At 38.4% G+C, this 25135-nt stretch overlaps 1 protein-coding gene across 1 annotated transcript in view; it reads right to left on the reverse strand.

The window, feature by feature from the left end:
• Positions 1 to 16969, reverse strand: part of LOC140520859 (transcription factor E2F6-like) — a 37161-nt gene extending 20192 nt beyond the window's left edge. Inside the window, exons 1-4 of the mRNA XM_072635229.1 lie at positions 16721 to 16969; positions 10281 to 10326; positions 6360 to 6567; positions 2290 to 2448 (exon numbers count right to left, since the gene is read on the reverse strand). Of these exons, the coding sequence (XP_072491330.1) occupies positions 2290 to 2448; positions 6360 to 6567; positions 10281 to 10326; positions 16721 to 16855 (548 nt within the window). The 5' untranslated portion in view covers positions 16856 to 16969. The remainder of the gene's footprint in view (positions 1 to 2289; positions 2449 to 6359; positions 6568 to 10280; positions 10327 to 16720) is intronic.
• Positions 16970 to 25135: the final 8166 nt, after the last annotated feature.

Here is a 25135-nt window from a genome sequence, read left to right on the forward strand (position 1 = left end):
CCTCTACAAAGAAAATTTTTCCTAACAATTATAGCTGCTCAAAACTACAAAGAGCTTCCTTACCAACCAGTAAACTCCCTGTCTGCACGTTTTGGGGCCCAGATTGGGTAACTATTTGTGAGAGACAGCAAACGGGATTCCTGGATGGGGTAGGAGTTTATACTGGATCTAATCTGTAGCAGATGGTGACAGAGTATTTAGATTAAGGTCAAATGGGAGAGAAACAAAATGATTTTGTCATCTGGACAGGAAGAGGAAATGGATGAGAGACAAATCACGAGCCTGGCAGAGGGGTCTGATAAAGCAGGAATGGGAGAACTCTGCAGACATGTCCTGGTGCTCTTTCTCAGCTAAGAGTAGAGTAGCTATTAACTTCCTGACCTGCTTTAATGATCATATTCCATTCCTCAAAAGACAGAGGAACCAACAAGGGGAAAGTGTATTCTAGATCAGGTTCTCACTAACAAAGAGGGTGCTGGAGTAGAAATGATGGGAAACTAAAGGAGAGGTGACCACTAGACCCTAAGGGATTATGATGGAGAAGGAAAGGAAATCTGAGCATAGTCTTAATATGCACTCTAAATCTGAGGAAAGCATATTCCAAAGGCTTCAGAGGATTCCATTCAATAAAGTGCTTCAGGAAAAGACAGGCCAGGAGGGACAGAAGATGTTTAAGAACTAAATTCTGAACACACAAAGAGAAACTATTTCAAGGAGGAGGAAAAAAGGGATTTGTTTGAAGGGACTAATGTGAATGCACAAGGACCACACCCGCAACTTAAATTTTTTTTTAAAAAAAGAAATGTGCAGAAGAAAAAAGCAAAACCAGGTAACAGGAAAAATTAATACAAGAGAGCATAATATAGCACTGAAAAATAGTGTCAGAAATTATAATTCTCTGTCAGAGTGAGCCGAAGCTGTCAAAGGAAGCTAAGGACAAATAAGAATTTTGATTTGGTTGTGATTTATTTTTTAGCTATATAGGGAGAAATAGAAGGATCAGAAAAGAATAAGACCTTTGCTTGGAATAGATGGGAGAGTGATAAGTGACAACAGAGAAGACAGAGCTGCTTAATTCTTATTTTGTTTCTGGTTTTTTTTTTTTTTTCTGGGAAGGAGAATGATCTTTACAATGGAAATGACAACAAAAATGATTGCCATAGAGTTACTGCCATAAATAAGTAAGAGCACCTCGCTGCCCTTAATGAATTCAAGTCACTTGGCCCAGATAAAACTACATCTTGAGATTCTGAAAGATGTGATTAGTCAGCCACTGCCAGTGAACTGAAAGAGCATGGAAAAGAAAAGAAGTGCCACAAGATTGGAGAAGGGTAAATGTAGTCCTGATTTGCAATAAAGGGAAAAGAACTGACAAACTATAGGCCAGTGACTTCGACTTTGATGACTGGGAAAAAATATAGAATAGAACATTAAATACATGTTTAATGAAGGTCGAGAAAGGAAAGTGGTGACAACAAAGAACCAGCATGGCTCCATCAAGAAATGGTCAGGCAATGTTTTAGGCAGGTATGTTTTTAGACAAGATTTCTTTGGTTTGGTTATATCAACAGTAGCTGAATTAATTTTAGATATATCACTTGAATAAAGTAAAACACCTAAAATCATCTCTTCGATTCTAAGACATCTTGGAATAGAGGAGACCTTTGAAGATACCTATGCTAATCTCCTACTATAGAATAACTATATTATATATATATATAGTCCTTCTACAATATTGCTGAGAAATCGACTCAACTTTTTCTTGAATATTTAAAGTAATAGAGATTTCAATAACTAGTTTCTTTTTGGGAAATTTTTAAATTGCTCTTTATAATTGAGCTGAAATCTGTTTCCCTGTAAATTCTACCCATTTGTATTAGTTATTCATTCTAAAGTTACACAGTCTATATGAGTGAGATGGCAAGGTTGGAAAAAGCTCTAAAAAAGAAAAAAGCAAAACTTCAGTGAAATGAACATGAGAAAGAAGAGATGTACCACAAGATTGGAGAAGAATAAACATAGTCCTGATTTGCAATAAAGGGAAGAGAACAGCTGGCAAACTATGGGCTTATAGTGAGCTTGACTTTGATGACTGGGAAAATTATAGAACTGAATATTAAATGATTTAATACTCATGATTTAAAATTCATCTCAAGTTTTACTTCTTCAATTGTTAAAATAATGAATTCCATTTATTATTAAATAAATAAAAAGAACTCCAAATGTTGACCTTAATACCCAAAATAAATGGCTTTAGAAGCAGGTATAAAATCTGATAGTAAAGGATATTTGGCATTTTCTTTGTCATCTGCTAATTCAAATAACTGGTGAGCACAGATTTTATTTAATTCATCCAAAGTGTCTTCCATTGCTGATAAATTAGAAAGTTCATCCCTTAGCTTCTTTTGCTGTGCTATCTTTCCATCAATACTGCTGAGGTCAGATCCTCTTTTAAAAAGTGGAATATGAAAAACAGAACACAGTAATAGAGAGAGTATGAAAGAATAAAACTTTTCATCTAGGTTACTGTACAACATTTATAATAATAGAAATTAACACTTTCACCAGTACTTTTCTAAATCTTTACTTTTTGTCCAGTTCAGTCTAAGAGGTGTGTGTGTGTGTGTGTGTGTGTGTGTGTGTGTGTGTGTGTGTGTGAAACGCTGACATCACAATCAATATCAAAGCAACTAAGCACTTCAAAGTTTCCTATGCAAAATGCAAACATCTATTATTTATCTGGTAAAAGAAATTTTGTTCACAGTGAATTTTTCCATTGACTTTCACAATAAAATGGGTTATGTCTTCACAGAAAAATATCTCTCAACAAACTGAGTTGAAAATTTTATATCATAGTATTAAACTTTTGGAACTGAAAATTTAGCAGAGGACTTCAATAAGGATCATATATCCTAGATTTGCTATCATTCAGGTATAGTGGCTCCTCGCTCCAACCATGTTCAGTGCATAATGTTGGTGATAATTGTTGGCATTTTATTTTTTAGAAATGGAAGGGGCTTCAAAGATCAATCGTCTGGCCATCATCCAAATATTTTCTAAGTGCTAAGTGGATTTCACTGTGCTAGAATCTGAGGAAAATAACAAAGATAAATGTTTAATGAATTAAAGCACAGAAGTATATTTAACTCAGAATATGTATGAATTATGGTAATGATAATATTATAGCTTCCCATTGTTTTCAACGGGAAAATTCAAACTCAGTTCCAGTAGGAGTTCCAAATGCCAAGAATGGATCTTCTACTCCCCCACCACCATGTAGCTCAAGCTTGTAGAAGTTTTCCCTATACTAGGGGTCATTTGTTGGGTGTATTGTAGACAAGATTCTTGTTTAGTTGTCAGTTAAGAAGGTGGCCTCTAAACTCTTCCAACTTTGAGATTCTGTGAATTAAATTATTTATCATATCTATACTATGCTACATTTTAGGAAGATCCAGATAAAAAAAGGTTCTAGGGAGACCAAACCCACATTTCTTGCCCTCAAAGACATAACAAAGAAAGGTACATAAAAAATTATAATGAAACATAAAAAGTTCATAACAGAGGTAAAAAAACTATAAAAATTTTAAGAAGTAAAATATTTTTGACTAATGGGGTTTAAGGAAGATTTCATGAAAGACGTAACATTTGATCTGCATCCAGTACTGGATTCTTAACCTTTTTTGTGTTATATATCCCTCTGGCAATATGCTGGTACCTATGGACCCCTGCTCAGAATAATATTTTTAAATACATAAGATAAAATACACAGGATTACAAAGGAAACTAATTACATAGGCATAGATGTATCAAAATATTTTTAAACAAGATCACAGACCTCAGGATAGAAACCATGGTCTCACTACAAGTTTGGTGGGAGTACAGAATACATGGAGAACAGCAGGGTGAAATGAGAGAGAGATTTTGGTACAGTGGAATGGCCGGGGAATCAGAACATCTGAGTTCAAGATCTGCAAGTTATTTTAACTCTGAGCCTCAGTGACTTCATCTCTAAGAGAGATATAACCATTCTTGACACACCTCACAGAGCTGTGAGGAAAGCGCCTTTAAGTACACAAAGTAACACAGAAATGTGTGCTAATATTATTACTGTTGTCATTAAATATGGGAAGCTTGCAGGCTGGCCACTAAGGGGGCATTTATTACCAAGCTAAAGAGCTGGAAATAGGAAACCACAGAAGATTTTTGAATTAGGCAAGTGACATAATCAAATATTCATGAGGATAATTAATCACACCTTTATTTTATGGACAAGGGACCCTAAAAGATTAGGCAATTTATCTATGATCCCAAGTAGTGAGAGAGCCAGGACTTCCATTATTCTCTTGATGATACTTCTAAAAAACCCTTTTTTGTTACTTCTTTGTCCCTGGCTGGCTGCATTTCCATTCTGGCTTTTAGCCTTTCAAACCTGCTCTCAATCAGTCAGAAGGCATAAGCAAACCACATTAATCTAATGAATTTTAATTTAGAAGCATAGACTAACAGATTCATAGCTATAAGAGAATTAGAGACCATCTAGTCCAACCTCCTCATTTTACAGATGAAGAAAATGAGGCCCAGAAATGGGAAATTATTTACCTAAAATTAGTCATACAGGCAGTCACTGGCAGAGCTAGGGTTTAAACTCAGATCCTCTGACTCTAAATCAAGCACTATTTTCCACATCATCAAGAGTCAAAATTGTTGGGGGGGGGGGGGGTCTTCTTTTTAATAGTCAAAAAACCCTACAAATAAAAGCAGCCAATAAATCAGTCCATGCTGAACCTATACATTTCCTACAATTCCTAAATGAGTTGAAACTGAACTGATACTTAATTTTGATAAAAATACAGAGTGTAGCATTATATAAAGATGGCAGCCACTAGGGTTAGGAAAATGTGGATTCAGTCTCCCTCTGACCCTTACGAGCTACTCTATGTGACCATGGGTAAGTCACTTAAATTCTATGTCTTGGATAACTCTCTCTAAGGTTTCTCAAAATATCTTAAGATTTCTCTTCTAAATTAACATAGGTTTTGATCTGCATGGGTGGAGAAGTTCCCATATTAGTGAAATTACTGATCTTTGATGTACTCATCCATGATACATCTCTGCGCTCATGAGATCGTGAGACTAGATCTAAATGAGGTCCTAAGGATCATCTATGATCCTCTGATGTTTGAGCTTTTTACAATTGAGAAAACTGAGGCCTGGAGAAGCTGTGACTTGCCCAAAGTAACAAAGTAATGATATAATCACAAATTTGCAGGAACCTCAGAGTTCACTTGATCTGCCTTCCTCATTTTATAATTGAGGAAACTGAAACCCCAGAGACACTAAACGCTTTGCCCAAAAAGCAATAAGTCACAGGGAACGTATTTGAGCCCAGGTCCTCAGACTCAAAATTCATCGCTCTTGTAATTATCACTTGTACAATTTCTGCTTTTAAAAATTCTTCCATATGTTACTGCAAGTTTTTATAAGAACTTTTTATCTTGCCATCATTATTTCTACCACTATTCATTGCACAGTATCTTCCTGTCTCTGTAAAGAAAAATGAGCTTTCTTGGCCTCTACTACCTCGTGAGGTTCTTCTGACGGGGCCTCCTCTCTTTATCTTCCCCAAACCATGGAATTTTAGAGTGGTAAGGGAATTCCACACTATCTAATTCCAACTCACATTCCCTAGGATCTTGAGCAGAATCATGTGATTTTAAAGTCTCAACTCCTTCCCATAGTTACAAACCAACTCAAATCCGGTAAAAACTATCTTGATGTAAAAATTTTTTTTAAGTCTCAAATCAAATTCTTCCTCCTTCACAAAGTTTTCCCAGATCACTTTAGCACATAATGATCTCTTATCTGCATTCCTGTTGGACACATTTCTCTCTTGAACTGTCCATTTTTTTGGTATTTATGTCTTTTGTCCACAAATCAATTGTAAACTCCTTGAAGGTAAAGACCTTCACAAAGACATGATACCCTAACTGTAGCAATCATCAAAATATTTAATGGATTATAGTCACCCATACACGCACGATCATGAAAAATTGAATTCCTACAAATCAAATGACATTTTCCATTGATCTTAATTTAATGTATTTAACACTCATTTAATATATATTTATTGAAGCGTCTATATGTAAGGCATCACGCAAGATGATGACAACTATTCAGTGACAACGGCTTCTAATACTTTAGGTTTTCCTACTCTCAACAGAGCACTATTTAACAGAATACCGAAGATCATACTAACATCTCATTTATGTTTTATGCACCCAGATTACACAATTTCAGTTTTCTTTGAACAAATCATACCTATACAGCTAAAAATACATAATAAATTAAAGCCAACTCACATCCACTGAATACAGTTCTTAGACCTTTTCTGAATGAGTTCGATTCCATGTAATACATTGGTGATGTCATATACTCTTCGTTTCCCTACTCCTAATACTGCAGCAACTTCTTTTAAATGAAGAATACCACCGGGTGCAGATTTGAGAAGGTCCATAAATTTTCGAGTATAATAACACAGAGATGCATTATAACGAGTTTTTGATACTTCTGAGAAAGCAGTAAAAACATTGTGTTAGTACAATTTAAACATTATTCATGCACTTTACTTGACTACAAAATTTTTTTACAGGATTATGAGTTAGAGCTGGAAGAGATCTTAGTGATCATCTAATCTTACCCCATTTACTTCACAAATGAGGAAATTAAATGACCTGCGCAAGGTTATACAAGTATAAGCAAGAGCCAAATTCAATCTTTCCTTTTTACACTTTTACAGTGCTCTTATTCTGATGTTTCACTGTGGCATGGAAGTGATTGGGATTCTCAAAAGCTATATCAGAAGTTTTCCAGACTGGAAAGATTTTAGGTCTGGAAAAAGAACTATTTGTCTAATTTGATTAAGTGTAGAGTAGGTTTATCAATAGAAGATTTATCAACAAAAGACGATAACGGATCTTTCCAGTCACAGCAACTCAAAAAATCTGTGTGAGTGACGATGGTAATGGGTGATATGATTATTATCACTGAAAAAGATATCTATACTAGTAAGATCATGAATGTTTCAAAGTTATCAAAATATCTTCTTTACAGCTAAATAGACATGGAAAGTCCCTGGGACTGTACATTAAGGCTCATGTCCCTGTTCTGCTGAACTTTTTTATCAGTGTCTTGAATGAAGACATAGTTGACCGCATTTGTCATTTGTAGAAGATAAGACCCTGGGAGGGACAGTTAGCATTTTATTTGACAGAAATTAGATCCAAAAAGTTGTCTACAGGTTCCAATGACAGAAAAAAATCTAACAGGATGAAATTTAACTCTCTCCTCCTAACTAAAATTCACATAAGACAAAATCTAATTTATTAAATTAATTTGGTTAATGTAAAGTTCAGCACATATGGTTAGAAAAAAATCAACTGCAAAATTACAGCATGGGAGAAATGTAGGTAGGCAATAAGTCATAAGAAAAAAAGACCTGAAGTTTTAGTGGATTATAAACTTAAGATGAAGCTGTTAACATTATAAAATAGCAGGTTCAAAAAGTTGTGATTATTAGGCTAAATTAACAGAAGTACAGTATATAGAAAAAGCAAGTCCCCTTAAACTTTAGCCTTGTCAGAATCCATCCAATATTTTAAAAGTTAAGTTTTGGACATCAGATTTTTAGAAGGCAAACTTTAGGGAGTATAGATAATGGCGTCCAAGTTTTTAGGGGACTCAGGCCAATTTAATAGTAATAGGGACAGAATTAGAGAAGAATTAGAAGTATGCTTTTGGTTTCCAAAGAGATTACAGAATCGCAGATTTGAAGTTTACAAGGGCCCTCAGATGTTATCAAATTCAGTCCCTTTATTTTACAGATGAGAAAATTGGATCTGAAAGAGATTGAGGCACTTGCCCAAAGGTCACATAGCTAGTAAGTGTCTGATACAGAATTTGAATTAAGAACGAATGAGGAGAAGTTACAAGAATGCAGCCTTCAGCTCAAATAGAAGGAGGACTTTGTATGTGAACAGCCCCCAAATGGAATAAGCTGACTTGGGAAATAGTGAACACTTTACTACTTAAGATCATGAATAATTGGAGACTGGATGACCATGTTTCAGGAGAGGATGAGAGTAGATCACCTCTCAGGTCTCTTCCAACTCAAAAATTAGGTTTCAAGAGAAAGACCACAGGCAACAGTAAAGACACTTATGGGAAGTATTCTACATACTACCATGATTTAACTCCAGTGATTTCTCACATTAGATTTGCCAATTACTTTAATATTCCAACAGAGCAAGCGTCCTTAATACAATATCATCACCACCACCACCACCACCATCACCACTATCACCACAGCCACTATTGTCATCAGCATAAGCATCACTACCAGTTATATTTTTGTTTAGTCCCAGAAAACAGAACTAGGAGGAACAGTTGGTAATTATAAAGAATGACATTGAAGCATGATGTAATATAATATTGCATAATGTAATGTAAAGTAAGGAAACTCTCCCTAACAATCAGAGTTATCCAAAAGTGGAACGTGCTACCCTGTGAGGCAAGGGGTTCCCCCTCACTAGAGGTCTTTAAACAAAGATGGATGAGGTATGATGTAGATTGAGGAGAGTCTGTTTTAGGTATGGTTTGAACCAGATGGTCTCTAACTATCACAGATTTCACAAAGGAAGGAAATACATTCAATATAATTTATTTCAACCTCTTCATTTTACAGATGATGAAAGTGAAACCTATACAGGTTAAATGATTTGCTAAAGGTCACACAGTTAATAGTATTAGGCCCAGGATTTAAATCTAAGTGCTCTGGGCCCCCAAATCCAGTTCTTTTCCCACCACTTCCTTCTAACTATGTGATTCTACAGTGTTTTAAGATTTACAAAGTGCTTTCTTCACAATAACTTGTTAGAATATAAATACATTAGTACGTACAGGTACTAATACGCTCATTTTACAGATAAGGAGACCAAGGCTTTGGGGAACTTAAAACAACTCATCCATAGTAATTGAGTTAGAGTAGTAGAATTTGGATACAGGTCTCCTGAATGCCCAGCCTAGTGTTCTTTCCATTACACAATGCTGCCTCTCATCTTTCAACAAAATTTTTTAAAAGTATTTATTTGTGTACTCAGGATGTTCTTTTGTCTCTTTCTATGTAGCATGACTACAAAAATGTGTTGAAATTTTTCTGAACCCTAATTATGTAATACTTCACTCACAAGCACTGTTTCTTTAATTCTTTTAAGAGGTATAATTTAAAGTCTTTTTCTGCACAAAAATAAACTATTCACTATAACTAAACAACAATTAAGTTGTCACATCTGTAGACTATACTTTTTAAATTTTTATTGGTCTTTTCTATTTTTATACTACTTTCATTTCCAGTTATATCCTCACCCTTCTCATTCCCAGACAGCCACCCCTTGTAGTGAGGAATTAAAAAAGAGCTTCAAAAAGCAGTTCTACAAAACTAATTAATACATCAATGGAGTCTAACACCACATGCAATTATCCAAACCTACGGTTCCTCATCTTGCAAACTACATACTGATGAATCCTTAAAAGGTCATTAAGGTTTTAGACACCATTATGATGTCTTTTTTCTTGCTTCCTTAAACTAATGGATAGATTTTAAAATATAAAAATGCAAATTGGATATTTCCCCCCGGGATTTCATAAGCATTTATTTCCACGAATACTGGTCAGGACTGTGCTATATGATACTCAAACAAAACTTAAAGCAAGACACCAGTGTAGGTACTTTTTTTCTCTTTTGGAGGAAATAAAATGGCATACGTCCTAATTCCAGTAAGCCTGATCATTTTCCTCAGTGGTGCTGTGGATGATAACGGGGAATAAAACCACCTGATACCCAAACAAGGCATGACAGTAAATGTAACTGTAACTGGGATTGAGACAGAAAAAGAATAAAAGGTGACTGCCAATTTTTGCAAGGCACAACAGCAATATGTATGTCTCTGCAGATACCATGAAATCCTCTGTACTACTATAACTGAATTTCAAAATAATGCTGAGCAAATTACTCACCCTATCAGAATGTGGCAATGGCCGTAGAAGCTTTGCCAGAAATATGTCTGTTATCATAGAAAGAACATTCTTTACTGTATTCCTAGCTTCCTCCAAGAGAATTATTCATATCTTTAAAAGCTGAATATGCACAGGAAAATAACCTAAATATATATTTAACTATATAAAATTAAACTGTACAATATTAAAATATATAATATTTCACTTACTTTTCCTGGGAATGTTTTCTTCTAAGTTATTTTTTATTTCTGGTAGCTTAAAAAAAAGGAATATGTCAGATTGTATCTAGTTGACAAATTATAAAATATAATAGAAATAAAAAACATTTCAATGGGCTATTTTTTGTCCCATAATGTGACAAACTGGAGCTGGCAAAGTTTTGTCACCTCAACTAATTTATGTCTTTAGCATTAAATCCAATTCCTTCTACTCTCTTCTGAAAGCATGTGGTTTTATAAGTCTTTGGAAGGATCATAGATACAAATTCCCACATAAATACAACATTAAATTCTCCCTTATAGCAAAGAAAAGCAATAAAGTGTTAATTTAAAAATTAAAACAAAAATAAAAATTACTGCTACAGTGATTCACAGTTGACATTCTAAGATAAGGGAGAGAAGTATGTTTCATTCTGTATATTCCCTGTCCAGACTTAGTAAAATTACTCGTGGTTTGGCTTCCTTTTAGTGTTTTTCTCATTTATATTATTGTAATTAAAATGTACATTTCCTCTTTTTTTCTACTTCATTCTGCATCATTTCATATGTCTTTCCATATTTCTCTGAATTTCTCATATTTGTCAGGTTTTTTATTTTTTAAATTTTATTCTTAAATTAAGATGTAAAAGAAGCATTTCTATAACACAGTAGAATAGAAAAAATATGATTAAACATGAAACTACAAATAAATTATGTATAACTTTCTATTCCTTTTAAATATATAATAAAGTTATCATGCATCTTTCCTTTTTTTCCCTCTCCCCCTACTGCCCTAGACACAGCTACCATTAGACACAAAAATGTGTATGTGTATATATATATATATATATATATATATATATATATATATATATATATATATATAACCATTCTATACATACTTCTATCTATCAGTTCTGTCTCTGAATGCAGATAGCATCTACCTTCACAGGTCCTTTGTAGCTAACTTGGGTATTATAAATATATAGGTATATATATGTATGTATGTATGTATTTATATAAAAGACCTCATTTTTCATACTTAGACTGTCTCAATACTTTTCCTATACTAATACTGCAGAAAACAAATTCTCATCTGGTCCTTGAAGATTTCTTTTACAGAACCATTTCATTACTTTGGTACGTGCTGACACTGGATTTAACATGTACATAATTTCTAAATCTTTACCTCCAGGGTTTAATTTTCTTTCTCAAGTCTTGAATCTCTATACAACTAAAGGATATCGTCACATAGCAATTCTGACCTACCAGAAACTTAATATAATGATACCTCATTTACTTGGTATCACTGTAAAAACATTTAAATGTGTTTTCTAAGTCACAGAAAGACCCAGGGTAGGTTTAGGTAAAATGTGCCAGGAAGTAGTGGGTATTACCTCACTGGAAATTTTAATTTAGAGACTGAATGATCATTCAACAAGTATTTATTAAGCACCTACTATGTGCCAGGTCCTTTATTAGCTCATAGTAAGCACTTTAAAAATGCTTGTTGACAAACTAAAGGACAAAAAGAAAATAGTGCTTGCCCTCAAGTTTACATTTTACTGCGGATGGAGGAGAGGGGTGAGGACAGTGAAGAAGGGAGGACATGGACACATAAATAAATACAAATTCCATCCAAAGTAAATACATTCTTGGTCAGGCACAGATAGATTATACTAGACACTCATACTTTGAGATCCTAATTTTCTGATTCTGTGACTATGTTGGTGACTGCTAAAATGAAGGCAAGAGGTAAATCCAAGAACCACAGTAGAGGGAGAAAAAGACCCTTCAAACTGATTAGCCTCCATTTGAAAAAATCAAGTGAAGGGGGACCTACAACATTCCAAGGCAGTCTATTTCAAATTTGGTCATCTTTAATCATAATTAAAGGAAGTTTATACCCTTATATTGAGTCAAAATCTTCCTATTTACAATTACCATCCCCTGCTCCAAGTTTTGTCTACCAGGGCCAAGCAGGTTTTATTCCTCTTCCACAAGTTAATTCTTAACATAAATGAAGTTAGCTGAAATGTTCCTCTGAAGTCTCCCATTCTTCAGTATCAATATCTCCGTTTCCTTCCATCAATTATCGGTCTCCACTGCTTCTCTGAACATACACACCAGTTTGTCAATGCTTTACTTAAAATGTGCCTCTCAGAACTAAATGCAATACCTCAGACATAGTCTGATCAGGGCAAATTAGAAGTATTAAATCCTTTCCTTTAGCCACAGTGCCTTCTTAATACTGTCTAGGCTCATATCACATTTTGGGCTGTCATGATATTTTGGACTCAGATTGAGCATCCAACCCCCTAAAATCCCCAGATTTTTTATATTATTCCATCAAATTTACAAAATTAATTTTTAATTCAACTATAGAACTATTAGAGTTTATCTTTTCAGATTTAGCTCATCATTCTGGTGTGCTTGAGATCTCTTTGGATCCTGACTTTGTCATTTATTGAGTTAGCTATCCCTTTGAACTTCACAGCATCTGAAAATTTGGCAAGCATGATTCCATAGCTTCATCCAAGTCACTGATCAAATGCTCAACAGTCAAGGGTCAAAGATAGATCCTTGGGGCACTTGTTAGAGATTTCTCTCCAACATGACATTAACTTTTTGGTCCAGTACTTCAACCAATTCTAAATACATCTGTCTACGCTATCATCTACCCTATATATCTCTACGTTGTCTACAAGGACAATGTGAGAAGCTTTATCAGTTACTTGGCTAAAACCTAGGTAAATTATCTACCCTGATCTACTAGCCTAGGTACCCTGTCAGAAGGGGAATGAAGTGAGTCTGACATGATCAATGCTCCCTTTTTTAAAGTTCATAAACCATCGCTTATTAATTTATTCTAGAATTCTGCCAGGAATCAAGGTCAAGATCACCAGCAGCCTATAGTTTGGTACTCCACTGTGTTCCAGTTTCAAAAATGAAAACATTTGCCCTTCTGAAGTCCTGTGGCACCTCTTCCTTTTCCATGAGTTTTCCAAGATTATTCATAGGAGCTTAGCAATCACAGCACCAACTGTCATTTTAAAAGTCACAGAATCACAGGATCTTAGAGTTTACAAGGGACTTCAGTAGCCGTTTGGTCCAAGCCACATACAAAAAGAATCTTCAACATAACATACACAAAGAAGTGGTTCTCTGTACTCTGCCTGAAGACCTCCCAATGAGAGGGAGTCTACTACCTTTTGAAGCAGCCATTACAACTAATCACTTTTCTCCAAGATCACTAAAAAGCCTCATTGCTCATCTCTTTGCCTCTAGTCTTCCCCTCTTCAAAAATCTACCTAGTGAAGCAGTGTACTGATTCAACCATTCTGGAGGGCAATTTGGAACTATGCCTAAAGGGTTCTAAAACCATGCATACCCTTTGACCAAGAAAGACCACTACTAGATCTATATCCCAAAGAAATTTTTTAAAAACCCAAAAAACAAAAAGGAAAAGGATCTATATGTACAAAAATATTTATAGTAACTCTTTTTAATGGTAGAAAAAAATTGGAAATTGAGGTGATATCCAACAATAAGGGAATGGCTGAACAAAATATCATATATGATTGTGATGGAATACTATTGTGCTATAAGAAATGATGGGCAAGATGCTCTTCAAAAAACCTGGACTTACATGAACCGATACAAAATGAAATAAACTGAACCCGGAGAACATTATATGCAGTAACACAAATACTGTATGATGATTGTCTGTGAATGTCTTAGCTATTCTCAGCAATAAAAAGATCCAAAGACAATTCTGCAGGACTTACAATGAAAAAATGCCATTCACCTCCAGAGAAAGAACTGATGGAGTCTGAATGCTGATAGAAGCATAGTTTTTCTTTTTAATTTTTCTTGGTTTTTTTGCCTTATCTTTTCTTTCACAACATGACTAACTTGCAAAAATATTTTGCATGACTGCACGTATATAACCCATATCAAACTGCTTGCCTTTCAATGGTGGGGGTGTAAGAAGGTGGGAGGAAGAGAATTTGGAACTCAAAAATTTTCTTAAAATGAATGTTAAAAATTATTTTTTACATGTAATTAGGGGAAAAAGTAAATAGTAAGTTACAAAAATAAAAATAAAATCTATCTAGCAGGCTCATTTCCTTCAATTATTCATTCATTCATTCAGCAAGCATTTAATATGTATCTGCTCCATTCCAGGCACTGTGCTAGGAACTAAGGATATAAAGATAAAAGACGAAACAGTCTTTGCCCTCAAAGAGCTTACCTTCTATTTTCTACTTTGCTATCTATGCCCACCCCAAACTGAGGATATGGGATTAATTAAAGTGACATTGGATTGAATTGGAGAGATTGTTCTGAACTAGAAGGGCTAAGGTTTTAATAGCCTTCCAAATTCATACTCTGTTAAGCATTCGGTAGCAGCAGTTTGCAGATACATGTCAAAAGGAACAGGTTAGATAATTTGTAGGTGCATCCTAATGCTACCTGAGTTCTAGACAAAAGAAATATCTTTGAATTCTACAATTTACTCCCTCTCACCCCACAAGTTACATCATAAAACCACTTAGTTCCCTATCCCCTATCCAATCCTACACCTCACTGGGACTACTCCAATAGTTTGCTGGTTATTCGCCTCTGAAAGGCTCACCCCACTCCAATCCATTCTCCACTAAGCTGTCAAAATGATCTTCCTAAACAGGTCTAACCAGGTCACAACTTTTTCCCCAGTCCCAATAAACTTTACTGTCTCCCTATTACCTCCAGGATCAAAAAGAAAATTCCGTTTGATATTCAACACCCTCCATAACCCCCTCCAGCCCCACCACATATAACTGTATAGCCTTTATGCACCATATAACCTTCCCCGTCTCCCCTCCAATATATTCTTTGATTCAGTGACACTGCCTTGCTTGATGTTTCTTGAACAAGACACTCCACCTCTCCATTCTGGGCATTTTCAGTAGGCTCTTAATGAATTTTCATTGACTTATTGCATGGTTTGTCCCTCATGCCTAGGATGCTCTCCTTCCTCATTTCCACCTCGGGCTTCCTTTTAAGTTCCAGAAAAAAATCTCACCTCCTGTTGGAAGCCTTTCTAGTTCCTCCTTAATTCTAGTGCCTTCCCTCTGTTCATTACATCCAATTTATCCTAATATACTTGTTTCTAGCTAGTTGTTTGTATGTTGCCTCCACCATAAGACTGTGAGCTCCTTGAAAACAGGAACTTTTACCTCTGTATTCTCAGCACTTAGCACATAGTAGGCATGTAAGAAATAAAATATGACTGACAGACACCTTTCCCTCTTGACCTAAGCGTAGGAACAACAGCCAACACTTACATAATGCTTTAAAGTTTGCAAAAATAATTTATGTATGTCATTTGATGATAAAACTGAAGTTCAGGAAGGTAGATGCAGATTTAAACCCACCTCCTCTGATTCCATATCCACCACCATAGCTGCTTCCAAAATCCCAATTCCCTGGATGATACTGAACTAGATCTCCTCTAGAGGAGATAGTGACTGAGTTAAACTATAGGGACTGGGATAGGGGCCAGACAGAAGAAACTTGGCTAAAAGTAAAGTCTTTTAGCTTGTTAAAATAATTGAAACTAAAGAATACACGATTAATAGTATTTCCTCCTAAGAAGTCTTTTAAAAAGCAATTTATTACTCCAAATGAACTGCTAATTTGTTTTCTAAAAAATAAAAACGGTATAGGGCGGTAGTGCCCTCACCACGCCCCCCCAGCCCCTGGGACTGAAGTAAATGAAATCAGCACTGGTCAGCGTCACCTTCCACCCACCAAACATTTCACTGTCTTCCTTTCTAAGCCCGACTCCCTGAAGTCAGTGCCCCAGGGGAGGCACGAAGCCTGGGCACCGGTGAGTGCTGGAAAACCAAGTCCCTCACGCGGTAACTTCAGTAATGACCTCAGGGCCGGGCACTGGGACCAGCCAAAGCCAGGACGGTCCAGGCGAGCCCTCCAGCGACTCAAGAATCGCGTTTAAAGGTCCTAAAGGCATTAAACATTTTGGGGCGGGTCAAGCGCTTCATAAAGGCTAACTGACAGACTGACGGACTCCTGGTCATGGCTGGCTTAGATCCAGAAGCGAAATCCATTACAACCCTCCAGTTTTACAGAGAAGGAAACTGAGGCTCGGGGAGAAGAATGACTCCAGACCCGGTTCGCTTTCCTCTAACCAATCCATTTCAACTAATCTGCTTCCGAGGCAAGCCCGGAGACTGAGGGAAACCCTGTGTCCGCGCCCCGAAATCCCGGGCCGTCCCCTCAATTCGAAGTTCGAGGCTCTGGGTGCAAATGCTGGATCTGGCTGGGACTGCTTGGGCGAGCTGGGCAAGCCAGTTCCCCTGCCTCGGCTTCAGCTTCCTCATCTGTAAAATGAGGACGGGCAGAAGGGACAAAGCGGCTCCCCCCGCCCGCTGCCCCTCCTCACTCACCGGGACGCTCTCGCCCTCCTCGTCCCTGGTCCCGGGGGAGCCGCGGGGCTCCGGCCGTGCGGTCCCTGCCCGGGCCCCGCTCTTCGGCGCGGCCTCGGGGGCTCCGCCCCGCGGCCTCGCGCGCGCCCCGCTCATCCTGCCCGCCCGCGCCCCGCGCTTCCGCTCGCGAGCGCTGCCCGGTGCCCGCGGCCCTCACGCGGAGAGCCGCGCTTTGCCGGGCTTTCCTGCGCCCGCCACCCGCTACGCACTGGTCCCTCGGCCGACCTGGCTCCCCGCCGAGGCGTCCTCCCCTCCCTCCCTCGGACACGCCTCCCGCCTGGCCCTGCTCCCTCCCTCCCGCCTCGCCCCGCTCCCGCCCGCCTCGCCCTGCTCCCTCCTGCCCGCCTCTCCCCTGCTGCACGCCTCTCTCCCTCCGTACCCCTCCCGCTCCTCTCTCCCTCTCTCCCTCCCTCCTGCAGGCTCCCCGCCTCTCCCCCTCGCACGAGCGATTCGCTTCGCCCTTCCTCTTCCAAGCCTTCCACTTCTCCCTCTCCCTCGCTCCTTCACGCCTCCCCCTCCCTCCCTTCCTCCCGCTTCTCCGTTCCTCTTCTGCAAGCCTCGCACTTCTGGCTCTTTCCCTCCAGCACGTCTCCGGCCTCTCCGTCCCTTTCTTACTTCTCCCTCTCCCCTCTTCCAAGCCCCCCTCCCCGACCTCTCCTTCCTTCTTGCAGACCTCCCTTCTGAACGCCTTCCACCCGTGCCTTGCTCTCTTCCAAGCCCCCCTTTATCCTTCCCCCTTCACCCCTTCTCCAAGGCCTCCAAGTCACTCCTATCCTTCCGCTTTCCCCCTTCTCAACCAGCGGCACCTCCTGGGTGCCTGGCCCTGGGCCTGGCGCCGGGAATATAAAGACAAGAACCTGAAGAAGTGATTAACAGCAGGGTGTAAGCGGACAGGGCCCGGGACTTGTGGGGGAGACACGAGCTGAAATTCGGCCTCAGACACAGTCAGCTGTGCGACTCCACGCAAGTCGTCAAGCCTCAGTGTGCCCAAACGTGCCATGACCCCAGGACGCTGGCAGTCCCACATAACACTTAACCGTCCTTTGACGCTGGGAAACATAAACTACCAAAATGAGGACTTAGCCAGGACAGTCTCCAAGGTTCCTCCGAGCTCCAGATTCATGATCCTACGAGCCAAATAATTCAAAGTGCGTGGTGAAATGTATCAAGAAAATGTTACAAAGTAATTTGTGGAATGATCCTACGAGCCAAATAATTCAAAATGCGTGGTGAAATATATCAAGAAAATGTTACAAAGTAACTTCTGGAGTGGGGTGCACCAGCAAGCTTAGAGGAAATCAAGATAGGCTTCTCGTAGGAGCTGACACTTCTTGGGGAGGGCTGGCATGCCATCTTGCTTGAATGTAGAAAGCGTAATGTGTAACATGCCTGGAAAGGTCACCTTATTGTAGTCAGATTGTGAAGGGTTTTAAATGCAAAACAAAGGTGTCTGGAAGTAAAGGTGTCCCTAGAGCAGTTCTTTGACATGGTCAGACCTCTGCTTTAGGAACAGAAATTTGACATTTCAGTAGGAGAGAATGGGTGACCAATCAGTACTCTTGCAATACTCCTTAAAAGGAGAGGTGGTGATGACTTGAACCAAACTGGTGATTATGTAGGTAGAAAGGAGACTGATGGAAGATATGTTGTGTAGGTAGAGTTAACTAGATTTGGCAACGAATTGTTACTCACTGTTCTCTTCCTTTCCCCACACTATTTGCCAGTCTGTCTAGAATACATTTCACCACCAAACCCCACTTTCCAACCCATTCTGAATTTTAGTATATTTTTTGAAGTTTAACTTAAACCTACCTTTTTCCAAAAAATGATTCACGTACACATACCCCTCCTTAGAACTCACGTAACACTTTGCTCGTGACATCATGCTTAGATATATTATTGCTGTGTATTTTATCTTCCACGGAGACTTTTAAGTTACAAGGGGGAGGTCTGTTTTATCTAAATTTTGTTTACATGTGTTTCCCGAATTCAATTCAACGGTAGGCAGACAGTTCCTCTATCCAGATTTTACAAATTACACTCTGTAAGCAAAAAGCTGTGGTTCACATATTTGTCGGAGGGTTATGGGATCACAACTGACAGTCATGAAAATTTTGAGTATAATACTGATAACCTCCAAGATTTTTTTTTAAGAGGAACGCAAAAAAGGATATAAGACACAGAAAACAATTTATTTTCTTCTAATGCAATAAAATTTATAGTTTTCAACATTCACTTGCATAGATCTGAGTTCCAAATTTTCTCATCTCTCCCCCTACCTTTACCCCAAGATAGTGTGTAATTTGATATAGGCTCTATATATACATTTCATATTGAATCTATTTTCACATCAGTCATGTTGTAAAAAAGAATCAGAATCAATGGGAGAAACCTCGAGAAAGAAGAAACAAAAAGTAAAAAAGGGCAAATAATATGTTTTAATGTGCATTCAAACTCCAGTTCTTTTTCTGGATGTGGACAGGATTTTCCATCATGAGTCCTTTGGAGTTGTCTTGGATCCTTGCATTACTAAGAAGAGATAAATCTATCAAAGTCATTATACAATGTGGCTGTTACTGTGTACAATGTTCTCCTGGTTCTGCTCAGTTCATTCAAGTTTTTTCAGGTTTTTCTGAAGTCCACCTGATCATCATTTCTTATAGCATAACAGTATTCCATTTGTTAGAAACACGTTTGACGTTAATAAGGGATCAAAGAAAATTTATTACAGCTCAGTTCAGAGGAAATGAACATGTTGGCTAAAGCAGACCCCCCCCCACCCTCTTTTCAGGAGGAGGGAGAAGCGAAATGAGCTAAATACTGTTAATTCAAAACAGATCCTCCCACCAGGAGATAGATTGGTCCATTCTCCATTAGGTCATCATCTTCTCTATATGCCCATTACATAACCCCCCTTATTGTGATTCCCCCTCCCAAACATGCTTTAACGTAGGATCTATGATCCGAAAATGGAGGCATAATTTTATGCAGGGTATGTCTGCTTATATACATGAGGTTCATTAAGCAAGTGCAGTGAAGGAAAGCTTTCTCCAGGTAACTCAAGGTCATTTTTCTTGGCTAGTTCCAGCTAGCTGTAGATATGGTTCTTTTATCAAAAACTTTTTAATTTTCTAAAGGCCACTGTCTGTCTTTTGATTGGTTGAGTCTACCTGCAGTCTGCTGGCCTTCTTATTATCTAACTTACTCTCAATGACTTCATCAATTAACAATAACTCACTTTGGAAACAACTTCTTCTGTCTCTCACACATTCATCTACCACAACTTGTTCAGCCATTTGCCAGCTAATGGGCATCCCCTCAATTTCCAATTCTTTCCTACCACAAAAAGAGCTGCTATAAACATTTTTTTGTACATGGGTCCTTTTCCCATTGGTATGATCTCTTTGGGATACAACGCTAGTATTGCTGGGTCAAAGGGTATACACATTTTTATAGCCCTTTCGGCATAGTTCCAAATTGCTCTCCAGAATGGCTGGATCAGTTCACAACTCCAATTTTCCTACATCTTTATCAGTACTGATAATTTTACTTTTTTGTCATGTTAGTCAGTCTGATAGGTATGATGCAGTACCTCAGAGTTGTAGTGATTTGCACTTCCCTAATCAATACTGATTTTCAGCATTTTTCCATGAGTATAGATAGCTTGAATTTCATCTAAAAACTGCCTGTTCACATCCTTTGAACATTTATCAACTGGAAAATGTTCACAGTCACTCTTATAAAGCCCTACTGTTTGAGCTTTGCAAGACATTTGTGAGTCATCAATATTTAGAGTACCCATTACTCAACAGGTATTGGGCAAAGCATTGATTTATGCATCTTTGTATTCTCTGTGATACCTACAACAGGTTCTGCAGCTTACTATGTAGTTGGGGAGACAGAATGTACCAAAAAAAGGGGGGGGGGAGAGGAATGAGGCTCCATGATTTCCTCAGGGAAACTTCATGTTATAGAAACTTCTTGGACACCTATTGATGAGCCTCTGAACTTGGCTGGACTGATCTTTGGGCAACAAGCACACAATGCATCACAGGCTTGAAGACTTTCCCAGCTTGGTAAATCCTTTGCTACAGGTGTCACTTGACTAAAGCATCTTTCAAGAACCCAGGTACCTCCAAACCATGATGAAGTACTGGAAAACAGACTTTAGTTCTACTTACTGTGGGATCTTGGACAAGGTCTTTGGGCCTCATCTGTAAAATTAGAGTTGGAATAAATGATGTCTAAGGTTCCTTTCAACTTTAAATCTATGATAGCAGCAATTAACATAAGGCTATAAACAACGGTTAGGGGGTAGCAGAAGTGGTACAGTGGATGTAGTCAAGAGTACCTCAGTTCAAAACCAGCCTCAGACACTTAACTAGCTGTGTGACTCTGGGTAGGCCACTTAACCCTGACTGCCTGCCAGCATTTCTAGAGCACTCAAAACGTACTTTAAAATATTACCTTTTTGGATTCTCATGTTAACTCTTACTATGAGGCAGGTACTATTATTATTATTCCCATTTCATGGATAAAAAAACTGAGGTAAACAGAAGTGACGTGACTTCCCGGGAGTCATACAAGCTACCAAGTGCTTGAGGCTGGATTTGAACTCCTATCTCCCTGACTCCATGTCCAGTTAGGGTTAGGGTTAGGGTTGTCCACTGCTATGCCACCTAGCTGCTTACCTAAGAGCATTTCATAAATGACTATTTATGAAACAACTTAATTGGAGCTATTCATAAATACAATAGGTAATAGTAAGCATCCTGTCATTGGTGGCCTTCAAGCTGAGGGTGAACAGCCATTTTTCTAGAATATCCTAAAAGGGAATTATTTCTTCACATTGGGGTTAATGCCAGATGACTCTTCAATCTCTTCCAATTCTTAACATTCTGTGACTGACACACCTCACACACTGGCTGGTGAAAAAATAGCATTAGTCAAATGTTGAAATGGTTGTGGGATGGCTACGCACACTAATAAATTTCTTTGGAGAAGCTGTGAATTCGATGCAATAATTTTGGAAAGCAATTTAGAATTATATAGTGACAAAAATGTCCATACCTTTTGACCCAGGGACCTCACTAATTGGTATACTCCTCAAAGAAGCAATTGATAAAAAGAAAGTCCCCATATACAAAAACACAGCAGCACTTTTTGTGATAACAAAGAATTGGAAACCAAGTAATTGCCTATCATCTGGGGACTGGCTTAAATTGTGGCACATGAGTCTAACAGAATACTACAGTGCTAAAAGAAATAATGAACACAGAAAAGTGTAGAAAAGCATGAACTGACGCACAGTGTAGAGCCAAGAAAGCAATATACACAATGACTACAGCCATGTAAACAGAAAGAACCACACACAAAAAAAGATTTGAATTGAGGTTTTCTGATGCCAGTAACAGCACTTTCTACTCTACCAAATGCCTCATTATTAGGCCACTGGGTTGAATCCAGTAAGATTAAATTCAAGAGTAAAGTAAGTTCATTAAGTGCCAACTATGTGCCCGGCACTGGAGATATTATGTAGAAAATAAAACAATTCCTACTTTTAAGGCATAAATGTGAAGTTATACATTCAGGTTAAAACAATCCAACTTCAAAAGCACAAGATGAGTCTGAAGGATCAGCATATTTTAGTAGGTTTTGAAAGCTTGGTATGGAGTCAACATATATCACAGTCAAAGCTGCTAACATGTTATCTTACGCTGCATTTAAGAGATGTACAGATTCCAAGGAAAAGGAGGCATTAAGTGACTGGGGCAGACCACAACTGGACTATTGTATTAATAATTAAGAAATAACAATTGATAGTCTAGCTAGATGTGGGGGAACCGCTCAAGGCCACACGTGGCCCTCTAGTTCCTCAAGTTTAACCCTTTGACTGAATCCAAACTTCACAGAATAAATCCTTTCATTAAGGACCAGAAGATCTCTTCAAGACCTAATAGATGATTCCAGGATTTGCCAAGATAAAGAAAACCCAGTGAGAAAATATGCTAAGTTTTCCACCCCAGAACTGCACACAAAGTCAGCTAGAAACCCACAGGCAAGAGAGGAAAAGGAGCCTGCAGTAAAGTCAGAGCCAAGAGTACAGGCAAAAACTAGCCAGGGGCCTCCTTCCTAGATTAGAAATATCAATCTCGCACTCTATGTAGTTGCCAAAAACTGGAAGTCAAGGGGATGTCCATCAATTGGGGAATGGCTGAATAAATTATGGTATATGAATGTAATGGAGTACTATTGTGCCATAAGAAATGATGAACAAGAAGACTTCAGAGAGGCCTGGAAGGACTTATATGACCTGATGCTGAGTGAAAGGAGCAGAACCAGGAGAACTTTATGCACAGCAACAACCACAGTGTGTGAGAGTTTTTTCTGGTAGACTTAGATTTTTGTAATAACACAAGAACTTCTTACCAAAAAAAAAAAAAAATCCCAATGGAGGATCTCAAGGCAAAATGCTTGCCACACTCAGAGAGAGAAATATGGAAGTCACTCACATATTGTAGCAGATCATGTTTGTGTATGTGTATGTGTTTGTGTATCATGTTCTGATTTGTTATACGATTTCTTTCATTTATCTTAGTCTGACTACATAGCATGACTATAGTGAAAACATACTCAATAGGAAAGTATATGTAGAATCTATACAGAATTGTATGCAGTCGTGGGGAGGGAGGGGGGTAGTGGGGAGTAGGTGGGGAGGGATAAAATCGCAATTGTATGGCAGTGATTGTTAAACATTACAAAATAAAAAAAAAAGTATTATTATTGAAAGTAAAAAAAAAAAAAAAAAAGAAATATCAATCTCAAGGCAATGAGAATAATGAATGAGCTTCCCTCAGCTCCTTAGTGGTCAGAAGCAAATAGCATGCACCCAGGAAGCTGCTGAGGTAGAAGCCAGTGCTGATCTAGCAATACACAGACCAGGAAATCCCAGGGCTCTGAAGTTTACAGCATTCTGTTCTAAAAGGACCCTAAAGATCCAGTGTTTGAGTTAGACCATCTGCGTGATGCAATGTTTAGATCTGGTTATAACATTTCAAAAGGGCACAAGCAAAATAAGCATGCCCCAATGCTTAAGACCATGATGGTAAAAGGACTGAAAAATCATGACACTGAGTGGATCAACTCAAAGTGGGATTAAGCTGAAGGCAACTTAGGGGAACAAGAAAACTGCCTAGTTGAGGGCCTATCATGTGGAAGAAGGATTAGGCTTGTTCTGCTTGTCCCCAGAGAATAAAACTAGAAGGAACGGAAGTTAGAAGACTTCAGGAGTCTCCGACAGAAGTAACAGAAATAGCTGCTCAACAACTCTGTGATAATAAACACATATAAAATATGGAAGGAGGTCAGTATATGCTTCCCAAAGATCCCAAACAATTTTGGTAGAGATCCAGTAGAATCTAAGTCCAGCAGTGATTTTCTGTAGATGGTGAGGTCCTCCAATATTCTCCTGTTTTCAGATGATGTTACATTTATTGTGCAAAACCAAGATATTGCAGAGCACCCTGGAAGCCTCAGAGGAGTTTAGCCCTGTCATCCACACAGATGCACAAAGTACACTGCAGATTTCAACATGCATTTGGATGCACACCCTATAAAGCTCACCCAAGAATACAGATCTAGAATGGAGAGTAGAGGTACAATAAGCTGGGCCCACAACTGAAAAGGAGAGCAGGCTGAATTGCATTAAGGTATTTGCAAAGTTCTTTTACTGCCCCCAAGCTTCCCATGAAAGCAGGAGCCCATCTGCTCAATACTAACATTTTACTGGTGCTGCTCATGTAAGATCTTTGCCTCTGAAGAATTAAAGATGAGTATCAAACAGAAGAAAATAGTGGCCATGAGGAGGCTACCATGTGCAGCAAATGAAGGGCTCTGAAGTAAAGAATGCCATCAAGGAATTGTAAGATGGGAAAATGGTCTGGTCATGTAGTAAAAGAGGAATCTGTCAGTTGACAAAGTATCTGTTAGCAATCTCCATGAAGTGAGGTCAACCTCCCGTGGAAAACTTTTGGAGAAAATATGGATAAAAGCTGCAAATATCGATGGATACAATCTTCATCACCAAAGGGAACTTCAGAATTAAAGAGAGCACGTGACCATTTAAATGAAAAGTCTAATCACTAGACGTCTTCAAGCACATGCAGAAAGAAGTCACTTAACTCCCGTGTCATGAGAGAGAGGGAGAGAGAGTAAGAGTGTGTGTGTGCGCATGTGCGTGCGTGTGTGTGTACACTTGCACACCTGTAGGTGCTGTTACACTAGAGGTCCCTTTCAACTCCTTGAAACTCACATTTCTCTACCTCAATAACTGATTTTGAGGTTGTTGGATAAATCTGAAGAAACACAAAAATCAAA

Source organism: Notamacropus eugenii, chromosome 1, assembly GCF_028372415.1.
Source record: "Notamacropus eugenii isolate mMacEug1 chromosome 1, mMacEug1.pri_v2, whole genome shotgun sequence".
Taxonomy (NCBI): Eukaryota; Metazoa; Chordata; class Mammalia; order Diprotodontia; family Macropodidae; genus Notamacropus; species Notamacropus eugenii.